Consider the following 24,776-nt stretch of genomic DNA (forward strand, 5'->3'; position numbering starts at 1 on the left):
GCTTTTGTGTCATATTGGTATTGAAAATGTGAATAAATTACAGATAAAACATAGTTAGGAAGCCCTCCAGAAAGCATCCCTATTTTCTCCGTTTAAATAACTATTCACATTATGCATTTTCACATAATGCGTCGACTGCGAGGAACATATCCCCCACATATAACGAGGATAGGGTGTATATTAAAAGAGAGGTAGTGTCCTAGGGTTCAATGTCCATTTAGGAATCAGATGGCAGAGGGGAAGAAGCTGTTCCTGAATCACTGAGTGTGTGCCTTCATGCTTCTGTACCTCCTACCTGATGGTAACAGTGAAAAAAGAGCAGGCCCTGTGTGCTGGAGATACTTAATAATGGGCGCTCAACCTGACCTCAATATGTGGAAAATTAAAAATCACCTGCTATAACAACCTTATGCTTCTCGCAACAGTCTGCAATTTCTACAAATTTGTTCTTCTAAATCTCTCATACTGTTGGGTACTCTGTAATATAGCCCCATTAACATACCTTTCTTATAACCCAGTTCCACCCATAACACCTCTCTAGACAGGTTCTCCTGTCTGTCCTGACTGAGGAGTGCCATGACACTTTCTTTGACTAGTAACACCACCACTCCTTTAATCCCTCCTGCTCTGTTGTATCCAAAACAATGGAATGCCAGAATATTGAGCTACCAGTCCTGCCCCTCCTGCAACCAAGTCTCATTAATGGCTACAGTATCATAATTGCAGGTCTCGATCTCTTGATCTATGCCCTTCGGGTTCCCATCCCCATGAAACACACACACAGACACAGACACCCCCCCCCCCACTAGTCTTTTCTTTACAGGTCACACTTCCTTGGAAGAGAGCCCAATGATCCAAAAGTCTTATGCCCTTTCTCCTGTACCAACTCCTTTGCAACGTGTTAAACTCTATAATCTTCCTATTTCTATCCTCATGGGTAGCAATCCAGAGATCATAACCTTGGAAGTCCTGCCCTGTAACCTCACATTAACTCCTTGAACTCACTTTGCAGAACCTTGTCACTCTTCCTATCCAAGTCATTGGTACCTACATGGACTACGATCTCTGGCTGTGCACCCTCCCACCTAAGATTGCTGCAAACCCGATCGAAAATATACAGGACCCTGGCACCCAGGAGGCAACATACCATCTGGGAATCTCGTTCTCATCTACAGAACCTCCTTTCTGCTCCCCTATCACCACAGCTCACCGTTTCTACCTCCTTCGCTTTTGAGTAACAGGTCCAGACTCAGTACCAGAGACCTGACTGCTGTGACATTCTTCTGTTGGATCATTCCCCACCTCCACCCCCCCCCCCCAATCAACAACAACCAACCTGTTGTAGAGGGGGATGGCCACAGGGGTACTCTGCACTGGCTGTTTAACCCCCTGTATGTCACCAAAGACTTCAACAAATCCTGGAGAGTGGCGAGCATTTTCACGTCATTAAGGAGCTAACATAAGATTAGGATAAACATCCAAGGAAAAAACCAACGTGAGCTCCTCCAAATTGAGGGAGCCAAGTTCAATAGTGAGATTGATGAAAGTCATGTATATTGTATTTCATGCAGTAAAAGTAATGTCCGATTTGCATCAAGGTGAACAGAAATGAGATTGACTTACAGGGCAGCTGTTCAGCCATAGGGTTGCTGAACAGGATTGCTGAAGAACAACTTGGCAATGACATTCCCTGTGGCAGACAGCACACCACCTCTTCTACAGTCAGCACAGTTGAACTTGTTTCCTTTCTTAAAAATGCTCACAATTATACCATCTCATACTAGAGCTAAATCTCTGCTATTGTTCATATAATAATCATTCCCAGATATGCCTTTATCCTTTACTGGTGTTTTATCTTTGGAACACAAATACTTTAAAGTTCCAATTCCTCACAACATTAAGCAGTTCAACTTTATCTTAATGCCAGAAGTCTTGCCAGTTCAGAGACAACCATTACAATCAGACTCTGAAAATTGTGTCCTCACTCATAAAATGCCTTTCTTTTTATCTCCAAATGAACCTGTGGTTTACCAAGACAAAGCTCTGAGTTAAAACCATGTGTACATTACGAAGCTCATCAATATCCGCTGCATTGGGACTTCCGGTAAGATGGCGATTGTTTAGCTGCTCCGAACTTTTGTTCTGTTACTGTCGCTATCTTTGCACTAAATGTCTTCATTTTTTAAACCTTAGTTAGGAATTATTTCAGTATCTCTTACTTGCCTGTGAATATATCTAACTTACAATGTCTAGCAAGAGTTCTAAATCCGGGAGAAAAGAAACTATGACCCCGTCGGACGAGACGCTGGTTGCGCTTGGAAAGCTCCGAGACGAAATCTTACAGGAATTTAAAACCGCTTTCAAACAGTTAGAAGACAAACTGGATCGGATCAACGATAAAGTGGACAAACATGCTGAACACTTATCTCGCATCGATTCGACTTCTGAAGCTTTAGAGAGTGTGTTCGATACTTGGAGACTCTCTGTTCCAGCTTAGAGGAAAAATCTAATAAACTTCTTTCCAAAATGGTGGATCTCGAAAATCGTAGCAGGCACTGCAATATCAGAATTCTGGGATTACCAGAGGCGACTGAAAAGGGATCAACCGTGAAGTTTTTCGCCGAGTTTCTCTGTGAGTTATTCGGGAAAGATTTGCTTCCAAAGCCGCCCAAGCTCGAACGGGCACACAGAGTTTACGTTCCCCCCGGAATTCTGGGCTCCCGCCCGCGACCAGTAATCTTGTGTTTCCATCAATACCAGGTAAAACACAGTCTGATTGTAGAGGCGCGTCGCAGGGGGTCGCTTCCTTTCAAGGATACAACCATTCGCTTTGTGGAAGATTTTGCACCCCAGACCTTAAAGATGCGCGCTGAGTTTAAAGGCGTAATGAAAGTGCTTTTTGATCGTGGTTTCAAACCTTCCCTTCGTAACCTTGCTGATCTACGAATCAAGCTTAATACCGGGAAATTCAAGTGGTTCAAATCAGCGAAGGAAGCTGAAGCGTTTGTGGCAAGTCTTCCGGCTATCCAGTCATCTTCGGAATCTGATCGGATCTCCTAAAATGGTGAATAAGTACTCCTCGTAGTAAAATTACTTTCTTTGGACTCGGAATTCACTTGAATCACTCAGACATTATTCAGTGAAACTTTAAGGGCTGTTGACAATCTCTCCCGGGATTTGGTGTGTGTGTAATCTATTTTTATTCTTGTATAACTTTACCTACAGAGTTCTACAACTAACTTTAACTTGTTTTGGAGGTTCGAAGTCTTTAGTGAAGGCCTCCCTGTTTATCGGTTCACAGTTCATCTGCTGATTCATTTTCCTTTGTCTTAAATATTTATTTATTTTATCTTTTTCTTTTCTTCACCCCTTTTTTCTAATCTCTGAATTTTTTTCTTCCTTCTCTGTAAACGGTTGATAAATACTCGTCTTGAATTTATAATTTTCCCCTTCCTCTTTTTTCTTTTTCCTCCTTACCTTTTTTTTTTCCCCTTTCTCTTACTTTATTCTTCTATAATTTTTTGCGGGTAGGTTAGTTTTGGTTTTCTTCCAATTTTCTCTGTATTAAGTTTTATATTTCTGCAGAAGGTGTTCTAATCTGTAGTTATGTTTTCTAGTGCATAAACTAGTTATTATTTGCTATAGTATTTATACGGAACTGTTGTTAATGACACAGATCTGGAAGTTGTATTTGGGTTAATTTTTTTGGTAGAGCTTGCTACTTGTTTTGGTAGCCGTCTAGTTTTGGGTTGTGTGGATGGGTTGGATTTTCCAGTTCCAACATCTCTTTATTGCTTAGGACATGTTTATATTTTGACCTTACGAATCTATGTTTACATCTCTGCTCCCAGACTGCTATTGTACTGCTTGACTTTTAATATGCCTGCTGCCTTTTATGCATTAGTAATTGATAATGGCTAGTGCACTTAAATTCGTGAGCTGGAATGTAAAGGGATTGAACCACCCTGTTAAAAGGAGGAAGGTATTCTCACATATTAAACAACTCAAAGCTGACATTGCTTTCCTCCAAGAAATTCGTTGTTCTGATAACTCCCGGCTTCTGTCAAAGTGGGCGGGTCAGCATTTTCATTCATCCTTTGCCGATAAAGCTAGGGGAGTTTCCATTCTTATTAACTCAAATATTCCGAGCCCATATGTCTAAATCTAAACTATTTCGATTCTACCCTGGCATTAGTCCGCTCGGTGATAAATGCAAGAGGGGCGTGGCCTCTCTCATCCATATGTACTGGTTCTGTCCTAGCTTGGAGAAATTCTGGAAAGATGTCTTCACTACATTATCGGGTATTCTGAATCAGCACCTAGAACCTAACCCCTTAATTGCTCTGTTCGGTTTTTGGGGCGAGACAGATTTATGTCTGGGTCCGACCAAATGCCGAATACTATCCTTTGCCTCTCTCCTGGCGAGACGCTTGATCCTCCTTAGATGGAGAGATGTTGCCCCGCCCACTCATGCGCAATGGCTTAACGACATTATGGCCTGCTTGGACCTCGAAAAAATTCATTATTCAGTTCTTAATTCGGATCTAAAGTTCCATAAGGTCTGGGGACCTTTTATCGAGTACTTTCATAACCTTCCTCCTGACTAGGGTTTTTTTTTCTTTTTTTTTCTTCTTTTCGGTCCCTTGCTTTCAGCTCCCTTTTTTTTGGTAGTAGGCATTATTATCCTCTGTTGCTAAGTGTATTCACAGTCTGGGAGTTTGACTGTCCGGACTTATACTCTTTATACTGTGTGGTGGTTGGTCTGGAGTTGTTGTTGTTTTTTTTCTTGTGTTGTGGGGCTTGGGGAGGACACTAAGCTCACTTGTCTTTAATTTAGGTGCTTTTTTGTTAAATTCTCTTCCTTTGTAGCATATTGTTATTGTATGCTTAATCTTGCACTGTATTAATGCTCCTCATTGGGATTTGGGATTTTTAATTTTGTAAAATGTTTTGAAAAACTAATTAAATTTTTTTTTTTTTTTTAAATCCGCTGCATTAAAAAATGACTTCATACAGACTGGCCCATCTTTGAAGTCACAAAAATATGCTGATTTTTTTTTTACTGTCTCAGAGTCCACTCCTCTTACCAGACTCCTCCTCCAGTCATTTACCTCTCCCACCCGCCTGGTTTCACCTATCATCTTCTAGCTATCCTCCACCCACACCTTTTTATTCTAGCATCCTCCCCTTTCCTTTCCAGTCCTGAAGAAGGGTTTTGGCCCAATACATTAACTCTTTATTTATTTCCATAGAAGCTGCCTGACCTGCTGAGTTCTTTCAGCATTTGTATGTTACTCTGGATTTCCAGTATCTGCAGAATCTCATGTTTAACAGTTAAAAGAAAGTTCTGGACATGCGCAGATGTTAAATACTGGACTAACCTGTAATCAAACATATTTTTACATGAAGTAAAATACACTCAGTGACCACTTTATTAGGTACATCAAGTTAATGTAAATATCTAATCAGCCAATCAGTGGCAAGAACTCAGTACATAAAAGAACGCAGACATGATCAAGAGGTTCCGTTTTTGTTGAGGCCTAACATCAGAATGGGCATCTAAGTGACTTTAACCATAGAATAATTGTTGGTGCCAGACAGGGTGGTTTAAGCATCTCAGAAACCGATAAACTACTGGGATATTCACACACAAGTCTCTAGAGTTTACAGAATATGATGCAAAAACAAAAATCCAGTGGGTTTCTGGACAGAATAGCAGTCTTAACTGAAGGCTGGTGAGAGAATCCAATGACCCTTCAGTGTGACGAACAACCATCAATGTTCACTGATTCAGTTTCAAGCCAATTGTTATCAAGTTCACATTGTTTCAGTCCCCTGGAAAGGCTTGCTATTTTAGTTACGCAGGCTGAAATAATTTACTCAGGATTGAATTTCTATACAATTACACTGAACCTTTGGTATTTCCTCACATTGCCCATTTAAGATGTGTACGAGTTTGTAAAAATAAAGCTAAAATCAGAGCTGCATAAAAAGACTTCAGAGAACTGTACTGTATGCTAGCAGTGAAGAATATAACCAAATAATTAATGGGCTACATAAAATAAAAAGGTGCTATAAATATTCACCAGGTCAGACCGCATTTAAGAGAAGAAAAACAGTGTTTCAGATCTGAAACACTTCAACATAAAGACAATGGTCTGAAAACTAAATGGATTGGATGAGGTGATTCAACCACCATCAACAAAAAAAAACACAAGAAGGGGACCATTCCCTCTCGAGTCCATCTCTGCTCCTCTTTCCCCGGTAGATCAATTGCTCAATTCACAGTCAATTCAATAAAGGAATTCATTTCTATAATTCATCCCTCCAAATTGGATCCTAGAAAAAGCTGCTAATTCAGAAAATAAATCAGTTTGAACCTCTTGCTGTTTTAGCTACCGGTATTTTAAAAAAACACCATAAAGGCAATTATAAATTATAAGCAATAAGCAAAACATCCCAGCAATCTCTTTGTTCCCATCCTCTTAACATGAGCAGACATGCAAAGTTAAACAAAAGCAGTTTGAAGTCTAGCTTGAGAACTGCAAGTTGGGTAAAGTTACCATTCCTCTCAAACTGCAACATAGCCTTCTGTCCATCTAAACTAAGTTACTGCAAATATTACAGGGTGACAGATGGTTGATATATCAACAGATGCAGTGATGTACCATTAACTTTGTTAATAAGAATTTGTAATGCACTTTGTTGGCCTCTCGCTTGGCAGCAACATCAACCAGTTCAAATGCACAGGTTGTTCTAGTCCTACCCAATCACTCCCTCCCTCATTTGTTTCCTCTCAATGAAATTAACAACACAAACCTCGATCCTTCTTAGAGCCATTGGGAATAACATCTAATCCCTCATCCTCAAAAGTTGATTAAAATACAAGCAGGGATATTTAAAAATCACACCAGCTGAAACAAAATGCATGATTTATTTCAATACACCATGAACTAGAATTTCTTACCAAGCAAAACTAATTGTTCTGAATGTATACCACATTTTTACATCAAGAGCTAGTTTCACTTAATGAATCCTGATGAAGAGTCTTGGCCTGAATATTCAACTGTTCATACCTCTTCAAAGACGCCACCTGACTTGTTGATCTCATCCAGGATTGTGGGTGTTGGTCCGGATTTCCAGCATCTCTTGTAAGACCATAAGATATAGGAGTAGAATTTGGCCATTTGGCCAGTCTAGTCCACTCCACCATTTCACCATGGCTGATCAAATTTTCTTCTCAGCCCCAATCTCCGGCCTTCTCCTCATATCCCTTCATACCCTAAACAATCAAGAATCTATTAACCTCTGCCTTCAATATGCATAAAGACTTGACCTCTATAGTTTCCTGTGGCAAAGAATTCCACAAATTCTCCACTCTCTGGTTAAAGAATTTCTTCACCTCCATTCTAAAAGGATGCCTCTCCACTCTGAGACTGTGTCTTTCAGTCAGGACTCTCCCACCATAAGAAACTACTCTCCACATCCACTCTATCAAGTCCTTTCACTATTCAATAGGTTTCATTCAGGTCAGAATCAGAAACAGGTTTATTATCACCAACATGTGACGTGAAATTTGTTAACTTAGCAGCAGCAGTTCAATGCAATACACAATGGGGGGTGAATAATAATAATAAATAACAAAAATAATAATAAACAAACAAGTTAATCAATTATATATTGAGATTAAAAAAACATTCAACAACAGAAATATTGTATATTTTTTTAAAAGTGAGGCAGTGTCCAAAAATTCAATGTCCATTTAGGAATTGGATGGCAGAGGGGAAGAAGCTGTTCCTGAATCGCTGAGTATGTGCCTTCAGGCTTCTGTACCTCCTACCTTATAGCAACAGTGAGAAAAGGGCATGCCCTGGGTGCTCGTGGTCCTTAATAATGGATGCTGCCTTTCTGAGAAACCGCTTCCTAAAGATGTCCTGGGTATTTTGTAGGCTAGTGCCCAAGATGGAGTTGACTAGACTTACAACCTTTTGCAGCTTCTTTCAGTCCTGTGCGGTAGTCCCTCCATACCAGACAGTGATGCAGCCTGTCAGCATGCTCTCCATTGTACAATTATAGAAGTTTTTGAGTGTATTTGTTGACATGCCAAATCTCTTCAAACTCCTAATCAAGTAAAGCCACCGCCTTGCCTTGTTTATAACTACATCCATATGTTGGGACCAAGTTAGATCCTCAGAGGTCTTGACACCCAAGAACTTGAAGCTGCTCACTCCTCTCTACTTCCGATTCCCCCTATGAGGATTGGTATGTGTTCTTTCGCCTTACTGACGTTGAATGCCAGGTTGCTGATGCAGCACCACTTCACTAGTTGGCATATCTCACTCCTGTACGCCCTCTCATCACCATCTGAGATTCTACCAACAATAGATGTATCAGCAAATTAACAGATGGTATTTGAGCTATGCCTAGCCACATAGTCAATGCATATATAGAGAGTAGAACAGTGGGCTAAGCACACGCCCGAGGTATGCCAGGGTTGATCGCCAGCGAGGAGATGTTATCACCAATCTGCACAGACTGTGGTCTTCTGGTTAGGAAGTCGAGGATCCAAACTGCAGAGTGAAGTACAGAGGCCCAGGTTCTGCAACTTCTCAATCAGGATTGTGGGAACGATGGTGTAAAATGCTGAGAAATAGTCGATGAACAGCATCCTGACGTAGGTGTTTGTGTTGTCCAGGTGGTCTACAGCCATGTGAAGAGCTATTGAGATTGCATCTGCCATTGACCTTTTGTGGCAATAGGCAAATTGCAATGGGTCCAGGTCCTCGCTGAGGCTGGAGTTCAGTCTAGTCATGACCAACCTCTCAAAGCATTTCATCACTGTAGATGTGAGTGCTACTGGGCGATAGCCACCCCTCATTCTTCTGAATTCCAGTGAATACAAGCCCAGAGCCATCAGATGCTCTTCATATGACAAGCCATTCAATACTGGAATCATTTTCGTTAAGCTCCTTTGAACCCTCTCCAGTTTCAGCATGTGTTTATGTTCACCTACCGTAGATGTCGGATTATAAGCCGCTACTTTTTTCCCACATTTTGAACAGCTTTGAACACTGCGGCCTTTACTACAGTGCGGCTAATGCATGATTTTTTTTCATGCCGCCAAAAACATTTTGCCTCGTAACAGTAGACCAATAAAATTGATGAGTAGTTCACAGAGGTCCAATGAAATTGTACGATAAATCAAGCGCACTTTCACAATTAAATTATTGTAAATCAGTCATTTGTACTCACCCTCATCAACATGGAAAACACTCGAAGAAAAGCATTGTGCTGCCTTTATGGCAGTTATTTAGTTTATAATATTTTCGCTTAGTAATTCATTTGTTAGTTAAAGTTAGAAGTGTTTTAACTATATTTGTTTTCTGTACTACATCCCGGGATGCTATGACGTCACACCCGGTTTCGCCGCGTCTTGTGGGAAAAATACCGGTTTGCGATAAACGGGAAGGCGGGGGGCGAGCGGCGGAGCCAAAACGCTGCTTTTAAGTTAAAGGCGATCAATAACTTTTCCTGGTAGGCTGCAGTATATATATTTTTTACCAGTCGTTAGGAGATATTGGAATGTTGTTCAGTAAAAAAGTATACGCAACGTATATTTAAAAGTAGCCGCGTTACAGGCACGGTTCGAAAAAAAGCATTTGCAATATGTATTTGTTTATGTTACCATATGGATTTAATTAAAAGTTAAAAAATCCTCACTTGTAATATCTTTCTGTGTAAATATCTCATATTACAACGTGGGACACCTGCGGCCGAAAATCCGGTGCGGCTTGTACAAGTACAAAATTGATTTTATTTCTAAAATTAGAGCCAGCGGCTTTTAATCAGGTGCGCTCTGTAGTGCGAAATCTACGGTAATTAAATTTGATTCCCTGCTGCAGTTCAAATTTAAATGTATGCAAATTCAAGGCAACAGCAATGCAAATCTAAACACCAATATTACATCTGCCATTTCTGTAAAATAAAAATATGCTCTATCCATCATTGAGTGCATAGTTAATGTCATAATTTGCTGGAATTTAGCATGTAGTTGCAAACATTGGCAAACCAACAAACCAGAACATTTGAGACATTTAGTTAAACAGTTCCTCTAATTTGCATTCTTTCTTCTCCCTCCTCCCCCCCCCCCCCCCAGTCTATAAGTTATTGATAAGTGGGCTTTTAAATTATTGATTTTTGGGATATGGGAATTGCTAACAGGCTAAATGGTAGAGAAAATACTGGAAAAAATTATTAATCTGCGCCTGAACAAACAGTGATTACTATAAAATACGCAACTTAGATTACTATATAATTGGTTAGTGGGAGGTCATATCTACAGAATCAAATTAGTCACACTCAATCTTCACAGTACGGCCACTGGGATCCAAGAAAAACTGAACCAAAAATTATACATCATGCACAGTAGCTGTGACCAATATCAGACGATACAATAATGTCTCTGCAGATTTAGACCATGTCTGGAGATCACTTTAAACTGCTATCACAGTCCACAGATGTACTGGTTAGTAGGTTAAGTGATCACTGCAAATTGTCCCATTAACAGACAGACAAACATACTTTTTTGATCCCAAGGGAAATTGGGTTTCGTTACAGCCGCACCAACCAAGAATAGTGAAGAAATATAGCAATATAAAACCATAAATAATTAAATAATAAGTTAATCAGGCTAGGTGGAAATAAGTCCAGGACCAGCCTATTGGCACAGGGTGTCTGACACTCCAAGGGAGGAGTTGTAAAGTTTGATGGCCGCAGGTTGGAATGACTTCCTATTAAGGAGATTGAGCGGAGATCTGATTGAAACATATAAGATTATTAAGGGATTGGACAAGATAGAGGCAGGAAATATGTTCCAGATGCTGGGAGAGTCCAGTACCAGAGGGCATGGTTTGAGAATAAGGGGTAGGTCATTTAGGACAGAGTTAAGGAAAAATTTCTTCTCCCAGAGAGTTGTGGGGGTCTGGAATGCACTGCCTCGGAAGGTAGTGGAGGCCAATTCTCTGGATGCTTTCAAGGAGGAGCTAGATAGGTATCTTATGGATAGGGGAATCAAGGGATATGGGGACAAGGCAGGAACCGGGTATTGATGGTAGTTGATTAGCCATGATCTCAAAATGGCGGTGCAGGCTTGAAGGGCCGAATGGTCTACTTCTGCACCTATTGTCTATTGTCTATTGACACTCAATGTTACATCTCAGTGGAATGAGTCTCTGGCTGAATGTACTCCTGTGCCTAACTAGTACATTATGGAGTACATTATTAGTCCAAGATTAAATCAGAGGGTTGTAGGTGGCACGGCTCGAAGAGCAGGAAGGGCTCAGTCCTTGCTGTATCTCTAAGTAAAACTAGTAGTCCATTTAACAAGGTATAGTGTTGAAAAAACACTAACTACAGATAGGGTTTGTTCTTGTTAAAAGGTCACCTAATGTTATCACAGCTACAGTTAGTCCTCCCCAGTCTGACAGTAGCTCAACTGCTCAAGAAACTGAAAAATATAGGAACAACGGCAGCCATTTATCTACTTCAAACTAACTCACTGTTCACTTAAATCATGGTCGGTCATTTTGTTCCTTGACTCTGAAATATTTTTGCCTGGTCCATTCTCCTCTAACAGATTCTTTCTTCTCCACCACCTATCCTCTCCCAACTTCTTACTTCATCACCCCTCCCTCACCCGGTTTCACCCATCATCTGCCAGTTTGTACTCCTTCCCCATCTCCCACCTTTTTATTCTGTCTCCTTCCCCCTTCCTTTCCAGTGCTGATGAAGGGTCTCAGCCCAAAACATCGACTGTTTATTCATTTGCATAGATGCTGCCTGACCTGCTCAGTTCCTCCAGCATTGTGCTGCTCACTTTTTTTTACATTTATTCATAATAAAAATATAGAAAAATTGCAAAACTTCTACATTCATGGTTAATATGTTTGGTTGTAGTAACTTATTTTTAAGCCATAGCACAGTTGCGAATTATGTAGGTGACCCCAGTCTTAAAAGCTACAATCGTCCCAGCACCAATTGCCTTTACAGGGAAGCTTTCCAGCAGCTCCCCGATGTTACTTCTCACCTATGACCTATAGTCATGGCCCCTCACTCTGTATTAACCCCACAATAGAACTGTTTCTAGTTGTGTTAAATGACTCTGGAATATAATTAAAACTTGTCTTGATCATGGTCTCCTCCCAAGTGTTTTACAAGAGCATACACTCAGTGGCCACTATTTTTTTTAAGGTACAGGAATAGAACCCAGAGTAGTCTTCTGCTGCTGTAGTCCATTCACTTCAGGGCTCAACGTGTTGTGCGTTCAGAGCTGCTCTTTTTCATGCTACTATTGTAAAGTGTACTTATTTAAGTTACTGTCACCTTTCTGTCAGCTTCAACCAGTATCACCATTCCCCTCTGATCTTTCTCATTAACGAGACATCTTTGCCTACAAAACAGCTACTCACTGGACATATTTTTGTTTTACACACCATTCTGTGTAAACTGCAGAGACCCTTGTGCAAGAAGATCACCAGTTTCTGAGATACTCAAACCACCCCATCTGACACCAACAATTATTCCACAGTATAAGTCACTTAGATCACATTTCTTCCCAATTCTGATGTTTGGTCTAAACACCTGAACCTCTTCATCATCTGTGCATGCTATTAATGCACTGAGTTGCTGCCACATGATTGGCTGACTGGATACTTGTATTAAGAATCATTCAATTCAAAGTCAACTACCAACAGGCTCAGGCAGTCAGACTCCATTTTAAACACAATGATTGAATCTTCTAAAACATCAAGGGATTACAAAAGCAATGACATACGAACCACTCAGTTTAAAAGCTGGCTCCAAAGCAAAGTTTTACCCTATTTTCAATATACAGATGTACTAAATAACTATCTCAGCAGGTAGGTGCAAACACTTCCATCCAGTTACAAGCTGAATGTCTGTGACTAAGCCAACCAGAGAAAAAAAATTGAAAAACATGTTTACATTCAAAAGATGGTGACATTTTGTATGTGCCATCTTTCATAATTTGTAATTTGAAAGAGATCTCTCATGTTGTGCCACTCTTGGCAAATACCCATTAATCATCTCATTGTTAGAAAACAATTTCACATCTAGTTCACACAGATGTCACACACAAGATAGGGCTTTAAAAAGGCAGCCTAACAAAATCAGAGTACTGAGAACTTGCAAGATTACCAGTTAACCGGCTATCAACCCTAACAGATATAGGATTATCGTAGGTCGCCTGATTATCTGCAACTGGACACTTGACTTCCTCACCACAAACCACAATCAGTGTTGACTGGAAATAACATCTCCACCTCCCTTACAATTAACACCGGTGAACCTTAGGGATGTGTGCTTAGCCCACTGCTCTACTCACTCAACACCTACGACTGCGTAGCTAGGCACAGCTCAAACACCATCCATAAATTTGCTAACAATACAACCATACTTGGTAGAATCTCAGATGGAGACAAGAGGATGTACAGGAGCAAGATATACCAATTAGTTGAGTGATGTTGCAGTAACAACCTTGCACTCAACGCCAGTAAGACCGAAGAACTGATTGTGTACTTCAGAAAGGATAAAATGAGGGTATGCACACCAATCCTCAGCGGGATCAGAAATGGAGAGAGTGGAGAACTTGAGCAATTTCAAGTTCCTGGGTGTCAATATCTCTGAGGACCCAACATATCACACAGCTATGAAGAAGGCAAGAAGACGGCTATATTTCATTAGGAGTTTGAGGAGATTTGGTATATCACCATAAACATAAGTTTCTACAGATGTACTGTGGAGAGCATTCTAACTCACTGCATTACCATCTTGGGGGCGGGGGGGGCAGTACTACTGCACAGAATCGAAACAAGCCACAGAGGGTTGCAAAATTGGAAATTGTCCAGCTCCATCATGGGGACTAGCCTCTGTAATATCCAGGTCAACTTCAAGGAGCAGTGCCTCAGAAAGGCAACATCCATCATTATGGACCTCCACCACGTAGGACACACCCTCTTTTCATTGCTACTATCAGGAAGAAGGTATAGAAGCCTGAAGCCACATACTCAACAATTCAGGAATAGCTTCTTCCCTTCTGCCATCCAATTTCTGAATGGACATTGAACCTCATTACTTTTTTTAGTTTTGCACTACTTATTTAATTTATATACATACACACTTGCTGTAATTCAGTTTTCTCTCTATCATGTATTGCATTTTTCTGCTGCCACAAAGTTTACAAATTTCACAACACATGCTGATGGTATTAAACCTGATTCTAATTCTTAATGGAATCTAGTCACGATACAATGGAAGATAAGACAGCTTCCCATTAGTTCCAAAGATCAGCTCCATCCCACAGGAGGTTTGTTGAAGTTGAATTGCAACAATCGGCCAGAAACCCTGAGAAAACTGTTGGGACAATATTGCTGCCTTGTTTGACATCAGTGCTCCACAAAACCTGCCCTTGTGTGCTGAAGACACTGTGGAACCTAATGAGATCTGCCTGGAAAAAACAGCACATTCGATCAGGGTGGGAAAGAGCTGTGGCAGCGTTCATCCCCAAAGAGCAGAACTCCAGTTCTATCAACCAGTTCAGGAGCACTGCACTGCTGAATATGGAGGGGAAAATCTTCATCTCTGTCGTGACTAAGAGGATGACCTGCCACCTCATGGGCAATGGATACACTGACACCAGCTGCCTGAAGGCAGGAGTTTCAGGCTTTACAGGTGTGCAGCATGCATCACTGATATGGGACAAGATCCAACAAAGCAAGCATGAGAAAGGTGAATTACACGTCATATGGCTGGATCTGATGAATGCCAATGGATCAGTGCCTCACCACCTCATCATCTTTGCAATGGAGTTCTTTTACATTCCCGATTGCATTCAGGGCCTGGTTTCCAATTACTTCAGTGACCTACAGATGGGCTTCTCTTTTTGAGACTTTACAAGGGGGGTGGCAGCAGCTCCAAGTAGGCATTGTAATGGGATGTACCATCTTGCTCAAAGACAGTCTTCGAGATCAGAGGGATAAAGCTACAATCAGGACAGAGGCTTCTTCCTTTGAGCAGCTATATGGATGATGTCACAAGCACCCTTCAGATGACTGCATGCATAAGAAAGCTGCTGAAGAGGCCGGATGAGCTAACGACATGAGCAAGGATGAATATCCAAGCCCTCCAAGTTGCAAAGCCTATCCCTTCAAAAAGGGGTCAGAAGTGACAACATCACCTTTGTTGTTGTAGGTCAGGAAATCCCATTGCTGGCTAAGCAACCCATCCAAAGCCTTGGGAGGTGGCAGTACACCACACAGCACTCTGACAGGCAGGTGGGAAAAAGTACCACAGAAACAGCTCACAGACAGCCTGGCCAGAATCAACCAGAGCCAACTACCTGAAAAATATAAAGTGTGGTATTATGAGTTCAGACTGTTCCAAAAAGTGATGTGGACCCTGAAAATGTGTAAAATTCCTTCAATAGCCAGTAGGGCAGATGAGATGGCCATCTCATATATCCAGAAATAGCTGGAGCTACCTCAGTATTTCTTGGACACTGCCTCTTCCAGAAGATGTTGCCACTGCCACTGAAATCCATCAGCCTCGGGTACAAGCATGAGAAAACCCTGGTCACTGAGCTGAGAGAAACAACTAAACTTCTGGTGAGGAGTGCCAATGCCCCAATCCATACCAGCCATGTATGGAAAGCTCAAGCCATCAGCAGGCTGCAGCACCAAGAGGATGCCTTCAGAGTCCAGTCTGGACATACAGGACTTGGCTGGGGGCAGGCAGCATATTTCTAGTCCAAGGCCTCAAAGAAAGAGGAAAGCCATGGTCGTGGAGGTGACAAAGAGCAAGAGCACTACAGGGTGAAGGCAGTGGCACAAGGCCATCAGGGAAGCTGGACAACATGGGAGGGCACCACCAATAGGTCATTCAGCCGGTCTAACCTGTGGAAGATACCACATGTTAGACTCAACTTCCTCATGAGGGCAATCTATGATACCTTGCCCTGCCCCTGAAATCTTCACTAGTGGTTCGGCAGTGAGGATAGCCGCCCCGAGTGATACCACCAGTGCCAACCTCCAATACATCCTGGCAGAGTGTAAGACTGCATCGTCCCAAGGGCACTCCTGATAGTGACACAACCAGGTCCTAAAGCAGCAAGCAGAGATCCTGGAGATCTGCAGTCAAGATGTGGGAAGCAGCCATTCCCCAGTGGGACGACAACTCATCCCATTTGTTAAGGGTGGTAAGAGCGCTCAATGCACCCACCCAAGAGCTCCTTCAGGCAAGGAGTGGAACATGAAGTAGGTTTTGGCAGAGCAGCAGCAGCTCCCCATGAAAATCACCATCACATCTCTCTGCCTAGACATAGTACTATGGTCTAGGGCTACCAAGACAGTCCTCCTCATTGAGTTAACCATCCAATGGGAAGAAGGACTGGAGGCTGCCCATGAACAGAAGAGGCTGAAGTACTCAGACTTGGCAGTAGAGTGTAAGAAAGCTGGCTACAGGACCATCTTCTACCCTGTGGAGGTAGGATGCTGGGCTTTGTCAGCACACTGAAGACAAGGTTACTCCATGATATAGCAGTGAATGGAGTGAGGCTCACATCAGCCACCAGAGAGTTGGCTTAAGAGGCAGAAAAGGGTAGCTTTTGGCTGTGGCTAAGGAGAAAGGACAGATTTTGGGGGACCCACTGGAAGTTGCAGGGAGTGCCAGGGAGACATCCTTGCCACTGCTCCACCACCAGGAGATGTACCAGATCTAAGGTAGTGATCCTTGTCTGATGACCCTGCAGCTGACCCAAGGGCACTGTTGGATGTGTGGCAGGCAGCAATGGCAAGCAGCCAACACATAGAAAGCTTCCATAGTAGATCTGTTGGTTTTCATACCATCAAGGAGCAAACACAAAATTGAGATGAACATCTAAGGGAAAACCAAACGCAAGGTCCTTTTCACTGAGGGAGCCAAGATCATTAGTGAGACAAAAGGCATGCAGTGAAAATCGACTCCACTGTGCCTCAAAGTGGACAGAATTCCCTTCTCATTTTCAGTCACAAACCTAGCATAAAGGCAAATACTCAAAGAAGAATGGAAGTTGTCTCAGCAATGGCCAATGGGTGATTAGTGTTCAAAATCCAATTTCATATGTGACTGATGACTAATCTTACAATGCAGACTTCAGCAATAAGGGCTCTCAAATGAAGCACAGTCAAAAGTGATCCACAACTTGTGCACTGGGCAGATGCAATATTAACTATGTAATACTTTTTCAGAAAGGAATCCAAAAATCAAATTTTCATTAAAAATTACCAGTGATGATTGTGTAAAAATGGTTTTAAAATGCCTTTTACTTCAAAATTTTTTGCCACATTGATTGTGGATCAAAATTTATAAAACAAGTTAGCTTTATTTACCTGAGTATTTGCATCTCTGCACCTTCTCCTTAAACATGTTCAACTGATTATCACAGGTAACCTCAAATGCTGTGTAAGTGAATCAAATGATAGTTAGTATCAGGTGTCCCCTGCTTTACGAATGTTTGCTTTATGCCACTTCGCTTTTACAAAAGACCTACATTCGTAACCTGTTTTCACATTACGAAGAGGATTTTTGCTTTTACAAAAATGTTTCCCATATAAATTAATGGTTCTTCACTTTACACCATTTCAGCTTAAGAAAGGTTTTGTAGGAGCGCTCTACCTTTGTAAAGGGGGGGGACACCTGTACTCTGTGTTAATTTCATAAGCACCAAGAAACAAGATCAGCAAGAAAGGTTTCCTGAAAATAGTTTTTCTGTGGACAGTTTTCAAACAAAATAGTAAAACCTTCCTTAGCAACAGCATTAAACTCTAAGAGTTGATAACTGCTTCAAGCACAAAATCATTTTCCTTAGAAACAGGATGTAGAGGATTTCCCTCGTCATGCACCTGACAGTTTGTCATGGCATCCAGGATCTCCTGCTTGCTAGTTCACAATTACATTAATTATTACTATGAAGACCCGATCTTCAACAGCACTATACTTTTCAATTCAACATTACTAATTTTATTTAAAGACCAAACGTATTTCAATCACAAACATTTTTTCAAAGATTATTTAAGAAACTTAACAGAAAGCCAGGAAAGAGCTCAAGCCTAATTATTCATAGTAAATTCTTTAGTGTAAATAATTATGTTAAGCAAGGGGGAAAATAGATTGACAGAATTATTGGCTCGATGTGCCATATCAAATTACAGATCCAGACAGGATATGAGATATACTTGCAGAGCAGGCTGTGGGTGTATCATGTGGGAGAAAAATTCAGGATGTGCGTCTATCAGTATTCTCAAGAGGACTGTAACTTGAAGGGACATTTTTAAAGCAGTGAAAATTATCAGAGCCCTATTTCAAGTGCTCATAGATATAGTAACAAATTTATACATTTAACACTGTGTTAATATAGGAAATGGTCCAAGCACACAAATTGACAAAAATAAGGAGTTCAGGGACTAATTTATCTGCTTTAATGTCCTTGGATTCACTTTCAAAGACCCAAACTCATGCTCAGTATTATTTATTTTTTGTATATACACAAATTGCCTTTTGCACATTGGATGTTTGTCAGACTTTGCGTGTAGTTTTTCATTAATTCTAGTGTATTTTCTTTGTTCTACTGTGAGTGCCTGCAGGAAAATGAATCTCAAGAGTTGTAAATTTATTATCAAAGTACATATACAATGTACTTCTGTACTTTGAATATGAACACCTTGAACAAGGATGTTTGAGAAGTGATACATCAGTGTATGGCTCCTACTAAATAAACACAGACAGCAGATTCCAGTTAACACACAAAATGCTCGAGGAATTCTGCAGGCCAGGCAGCATCATAGAAAAAGGTACAGTCAACATTTCATACTGAAACCCTTTGGCAGGACTCGGGGTTTCTGCTCAAAACGCTGACTGTACTTTTTTTTCCTCATAGATGCTGCCTGACCTGCTGAGTTCCTCCAGCATTTTGTGTGTATTGCTCAGATTTCCAGCATCTGCTGATTTTCTCATTTGTGGATTCCAGTTAATCGGGCTAGCCATCTATTTGGAACAACTCCTGAATAACAATAACTAAATTGAGAAAATAACTGTAATTCTCTTAATTTATTTGGGACACTGTGCTGCTTAATTGGGACAGGAGACCTACTAAACAGTTTCTGATTAGCGTCAGTCTTGTGCTCTTACATGGCCACTACACACTACACCATGCTTAGTGCAATCAGCTTTTAATTAGCACCAGTTGCGTGTGTTTGTGTTCAAAAAGTGGAAATTATTGTCACTGATAGTTGTGAAATAAGCATTATGACAATTCAGAACTGTTTAGCTCTCCACAGTTCAAGCCTTCAGGCTTGGAGATGCCAGAAATAGCAGAAGTGAAAAACAAATGATTTCATGACTTCGACAAGTTAGGAATAGTGAAAGTATTGACAATCATCTTGAATGTTATAATGAAAATTAAGATTTGGACGAAGGCAGTCTATCATCTGCACTAGGTATCTGCACTGATCTTGTTCATTTAGTCAATCAATAAAACAGGGCAGAGTACATGAAATGAATTCTTCTATTGATAACTATAGTAGTGTAGTGGTATTAGTAAGGTTCTAATTTGTTCTGCATTTCATTTAAATACATAATTTGTTACTCAGTTGAACCATATTTCTTTATTTCCATGAAACTGGCTAATTGGGACAGTGCTTAAGTAGCCAATTTTTAAATATTTATAATAAATTAATTAAATATATAATAAATTAATATACAAATAGTGCAAAAAGAGCAAACACAATGGGTTCATTGACATTTCAGAAATCTGATGGCCAATTCAGAAATCCAACTTTGGTCTGCACCCTTTCCTTGCCATTCCCTCTGATGCCTCTATCCAATCCACGTTCTTCTTTTCACAGATCCAGTTCTGATCAATGGGGAACTTCAACCACGACAGCTTGAAAAAGTCTATGAACAACCACCACCAATATGTCAGCTGTGGAATCAGAGTACCCAACACTCGCGATCACTGTTACACAACCATCAGCAACTCTTACTGTGTCATCGCAGTTCTACACTTTGGCAAGTCCAATAATCTGGCTGTACTTCTACTCCAATCATACAAACAGAGACTAAAACTAAAGTTATGATCAAGGGGGAATAAGCATTTACAAAATTACTTTGAATCAGTTGACTGGACCATATTCAGATTTGAATGAATGGGCTGCTACTGTCACTGACTGTGCAGGTGAGTGTGCAGTTTCCAGAACATAGTCTTTCAGAACCAGGATATTCACCGTCTCCTGAGAGTTCAGTCTGGGACATTGAAGATCAGCGATCCAGAACCCCACAAGTAGTCCAAGTACAACCCAAGGCCATCGCAAGAGTGAAAAGGCAATTAACTGAAGTTAGAGACACAACTGGAAGTACAGCAGCTGTAATAGGGTTTGTATGCCATTAGTTCCTATAAGACAAAGCCTAATAACACAAATGGCAGCAATGCTTCACTCCCCAAAAAGCTCAATGCCTTTTGTGCACACTTTAAATGGGAGAAATACACTACACTATGTGAATCCCCATAGCATCCTTCAACCCCATGATCTCTGCCTTGGAAGCTAACATCAGAACACTCTTTAAAGGGTGAACCATCAAAAGGCGTCAGGCCTGCTGGCATAATGACAGGGTACTGAAAACTTTGTGCCAATCAACTGGCTGGAATGTGCAAGGTCACCTTCAATCTCTCACTGTTTCAGTAGGAAGCTCCTACCTGCTTCAAAAGGTCAATCATCCCAGTGCCCAGCAGCAGAGTGAGCTGCCTCAACAACCATCACCCAGTGGCATATCTGCTGTGATTAAGTGCTTTGAGAGGTTGGTCATGTCACAAGACCTACAGAAGATGTAATCTCATTGGCTTGCCACCAGGCCTTAGACCACCTGGACAAAAGCAATAGCTACATCAGCCTGCTGTTTATTGATTACAGCTCAGCATTCAACACAATCTTCCCTCAGTGCAAATTAACAATCTTCTTATAGTAACTTTTAAAATATACTAACCTCAAGTTTTAATTTCCACCATCAGAGAGGAGGTACAGAAGCCTGAAGACACGCACTCAATGCTTTAGAAACAGCTTCTTTCCCTCTGCCAAGTTTCTGAATGGACATTGAACCCATGAACGCTACCTCACTATTTTTGCACATATCATATATTTTGTGTGAAACGGGTCTTTCCACAAAACAACAAATTTCACAACATATGTCAGTGATAAACAACCTGATTCTGACTGATTCCCATTTAAGTCTTCATCAAAATCAATTCTAAGCACTACATTCAAATCTGTGTAACACAGAGTAACAACTCCGAGCAGCACTGTGAGAGTGTTGCACCATCAATGGCAGCGATTTCCTAATCAGATTTTTATGCCTGCCCTTTAAGGAACAACGTCTAGAAAGAGCAGGGTATTGTCAATATTTACATGTCACTATTACACTGGCCTTTTATGGAGCTTACTGCATGGAAATTCTCTGCTGTTTCCCCTCAAGGTTATTATAGCTTGTAGGGGTGGGGAGAAGAGAGGGGAATTTTTTGAGGAAATAACAAGCAAGATAGACAAAGTAGTCATTGGATGTTAGTTACTTAGATTTTCAGAAGACTTTTAACAAAGTGCTGCATATGAGGCTGCTCAACAATGTAAGAGCCCATTGTATTACAGGAACCTTAAGGCTGCTATAACCAGGGGTGGTATTGGGGAAAAGCTCCCACTGGCATGTGTACCTAATAGCCATTGACAATCAAGTCCAGCTCCTGGCCTTCACATGTGGCTGAGCGACTAAGCCTGGCAAAACTATTCAACCGACAGGAACATTGCCTCAAGATTCAGGGGAAAAGACTTAGGATGGAGGTGAGGAGAAACTGTTTTTCCCAGAGTAGTGAACCTGTGGAATTCTCTGCCCAGGGAAGCAGTTGAGGCTTCTTCACTAAATATACTTACAATGCAGTTATATAGATTTTTCTATAGATGGGGAATTAAGGGTTATAGGGAAAAGGCAGGTAGATGGAGCTGAGTTTACGGACAGATCAGCCATGATCTTATTGAATGACTGGGCAGGCTCGATGGGCCGGATGGCCTACTCCTGCTCCTATTTCTTATGTTCTTGTAATAGGATAAGGGGCAAAGTCAGGTTATTGGCACCTTAAAACCAGTCACTGGTCAAATGAGGCTCATCAGCTGTGGTTGGCAGCTCATCTAGGAGAAAGAAAACTGATGGCCACCATCTCCTGCTTTGCAGTTGTACTCAATCATGAGGAAGGCTTCAGGAGTAAACCCCAAGGGGGAAAAATAAATCAGCAGATGGAGTCCCTCAGGCAGTCCAACGTTGAGTTCAACGCTAACTGGCAACTCCTGTGATGCCAAACTGTATCGGTCTTTGGACTAATCATGTACATGGAGAGGGGGAGGCTGCGACATGGGCAACTGCTTGCCCTCCATATATTTACCATCAACACCGAATAGGCCCTTCAAGCTGCACCACTCAGCAAACCCCGACTTAACCCTACCTAATCATAGGGTAATTTACAATGAGCAATTAACCTACCAACCGGTACATCTTTGGTCAGTGGCAGGAAACCAACAGTTACAGGGAGAACGTAAAAACTCTTTACAGCGGTGGGTTGCCAGCACTGTAAAGTGTTGTAGTAACCACCGTGCTGCCCTGGCTTCGTACCACGTAGACAGCTATGGCGAAATGTCCGTGGTCGACCCCAACCAATGGCAGGCAAGTCAACAGCAGTGGTTACACTTCGCTTGCTCTGAGTAAGTGTTCAATGCCCTCAATGGGAAATAGAATGTGCTACGATAAGCACTTCTGGTAAGTCAGCACTGCATTTTCTTCCCATAACCATGCAAATAAAAACCAGTGATTGCTGGAGGGGAAGATCTATCTCCCTTAAGAATGAAGATGTCTAGAACACTGCAGATTTACCATGAAAGAAAAGATGTATCAGTCCATAGTAAAATTACACAAGCTCTCCCATAAACCAGCTTAAGTTTCAAAACAGGTGCTTGAAACATTTGGAGACTCACAAATATGCTAGTTGGAGAAGAAATTCAAATGGGGGGGCAGGTTCAGTGAAGAGGGAGAAAAGGGGGAGACAAAAGATGAGCCACAGTGAATACAATAAATAGTATACCCGACTGAAGAGGAAGGAGGAAAGGAGTGCAAAGGAGGCAGATGTGGTCCAAACAGAGAAGGGTCAAAGTAGAGGGATCCTATTGGAGAGGGAGCAAAGGAGGGTCATTTATTGACAGGTGGAAACAAGAGGAGAAAAAGAGCCCATGAGATGTTGGGGAGGTGTGTGAAAAGCCAAGTTGACGCCAATCAGGAAGGTGGTGGTAGAGGGTGATTAGGAACCCATAGGGAAAAGGAGTGGAAGAGGGCAAGGGTCAAAGGGAAGGAGGGGCTGGATGGAAAAAAGTGGGAGGGGAGTAAACTGGGGTAGAGGGGACAGAGGTTTAAATGGGAAGGCTGCAAAACGGAGCACGTCAATGAGAGGGGCCGGGTGGTTTAAATGGGAAAGGGGTACAGGGGGTGTGCGGGTCAATGGGAAAGGGGGTAGAGGGGGTGTGCGGGTCAATGGGAAAGGGGTAGAGGGGGTGTGCGGGTCAATGGGAAAGGGGTAGAGGGGGTGTGCGGGTCAATGGGAAAGGGGTAGAGGGGGTGTGCGGGTCAATGGGAAAGGGGTAGAGGGGGTGTGCGGGTCAATGGGAAAGGGGTAGAGGGGGTGTGCGGGTCAATGGGAAAGGGGTAGAGGGGGTGTGCGGGTCAATGGGAAAGGGGGTAGAGGGGGTGTGCGAGTCAATGGGAAAGGGGGTAGAGAGCTGATCGAAAAAAGGAATGGGAAGTAAAAGGAGACACTACAAGGTCAGGGAAGGGGGGCAATTGAAAGCTCGTTAGCGGCCATTTACCTCCGAGGCAGGGATATCGAACACCTCGGCAATCCTGGCATAAAGCTCACGGACATTGGTGAAGCCCTCGATGCGGCCGGTGGGGCTGCCGTGCGCCAGTTGCGTGTGGAAGACCAGCTTGGGCCGGGCGTGAGACGGCGGCGCAGGCAGACCAGCCCCGCCGGCCGCGCTCGGGGTAGACGCCCCGATCCGGCCACCCCTCCAGCCTGCGCCACCTTCGTTCTCCACCAAGGTAGTGCTGTCCCGCGACCTGTGCTTCCACTTCCCCTTTAAGCCCAGCGGCATTTTTCCCCTCTGTGTGCAGCGGAACCTTCGCCCGCTACCGACGCTGCCAACTACCCATGTAACGTGCATGCGCAGTCTGCCCAGCCCCGGCGATGGGCGGGGCAGCGAGCTTCAGGGGGCGGAATTCTTGTAGCGCATGCTCTGTCTGTGCATGCCGGCAACGGCGCTGGCGGTGTACGCTCACAACGCATGCGTCCAATTGCCTTGTAATTCCGTGTGCATTGACGTCATGGACATAGTATCTCAGGTGAGAGCACCTGGGGCGATGGAAGAAGTTGAAAGGAATTAGTGACACTATTTTACTGAAGAGAAACTGAATCTGTAATCTGGAAAAGGGTAGTTTTTGTTATGTCATCGTATATGAATAATTGAAGTACCGAGACTTTTATTCGCTCCTCTCAACCTCTGAATTAGGCTTGAGAGAATCAGGAATTTTAACATGTTTGACCTACCAATAATATAAACACAACAGATTCTGCAGGGCAACACACA

General features: G+C 42.2%; 1 protein-coding gene across 1 annotated transcript in view; it reads right to left on the reverse strand.

The window, feature by feature from the left end:
- Positions 1-24,359, reverse strand: part of gipc2 (GIPC PDZ domain containing family, member 2) — a 65,780-nt gene extending 41,421 nt beyond the window's left edge. Inside the window, exon 1 of the mRNA XM_073062565.1 lies at positions 24,000-24,359. Within this exon, the coding sequence (XP_072918666.1) occupies positions 24,000-24,353 (354 nt within the window). The 5' untranslated portion in view covers positions 24,354-24,359. The remainder of the gene's footprint in view (positions 1-23,999) is intronic.
- Between the last annotated feature and the right edge of the window lie 417 nt (positions 24,360-24,776).

This window comes from Hemitrygon akajei, chromosome 12, assembly GCF_048418815.1.
Source record: "Hemitrygon akajei chromosome 12, sHemAka1.3, whole genome shotgun sequence".
NCBI classification, from domain to species: domain Eukaryota; kingdom Metazoa; phylum Chordata; class Chondrichthyes; order Myliobatiformes; family Dasyatidae; genus Hemitrygon; species Hemitrygon akajei.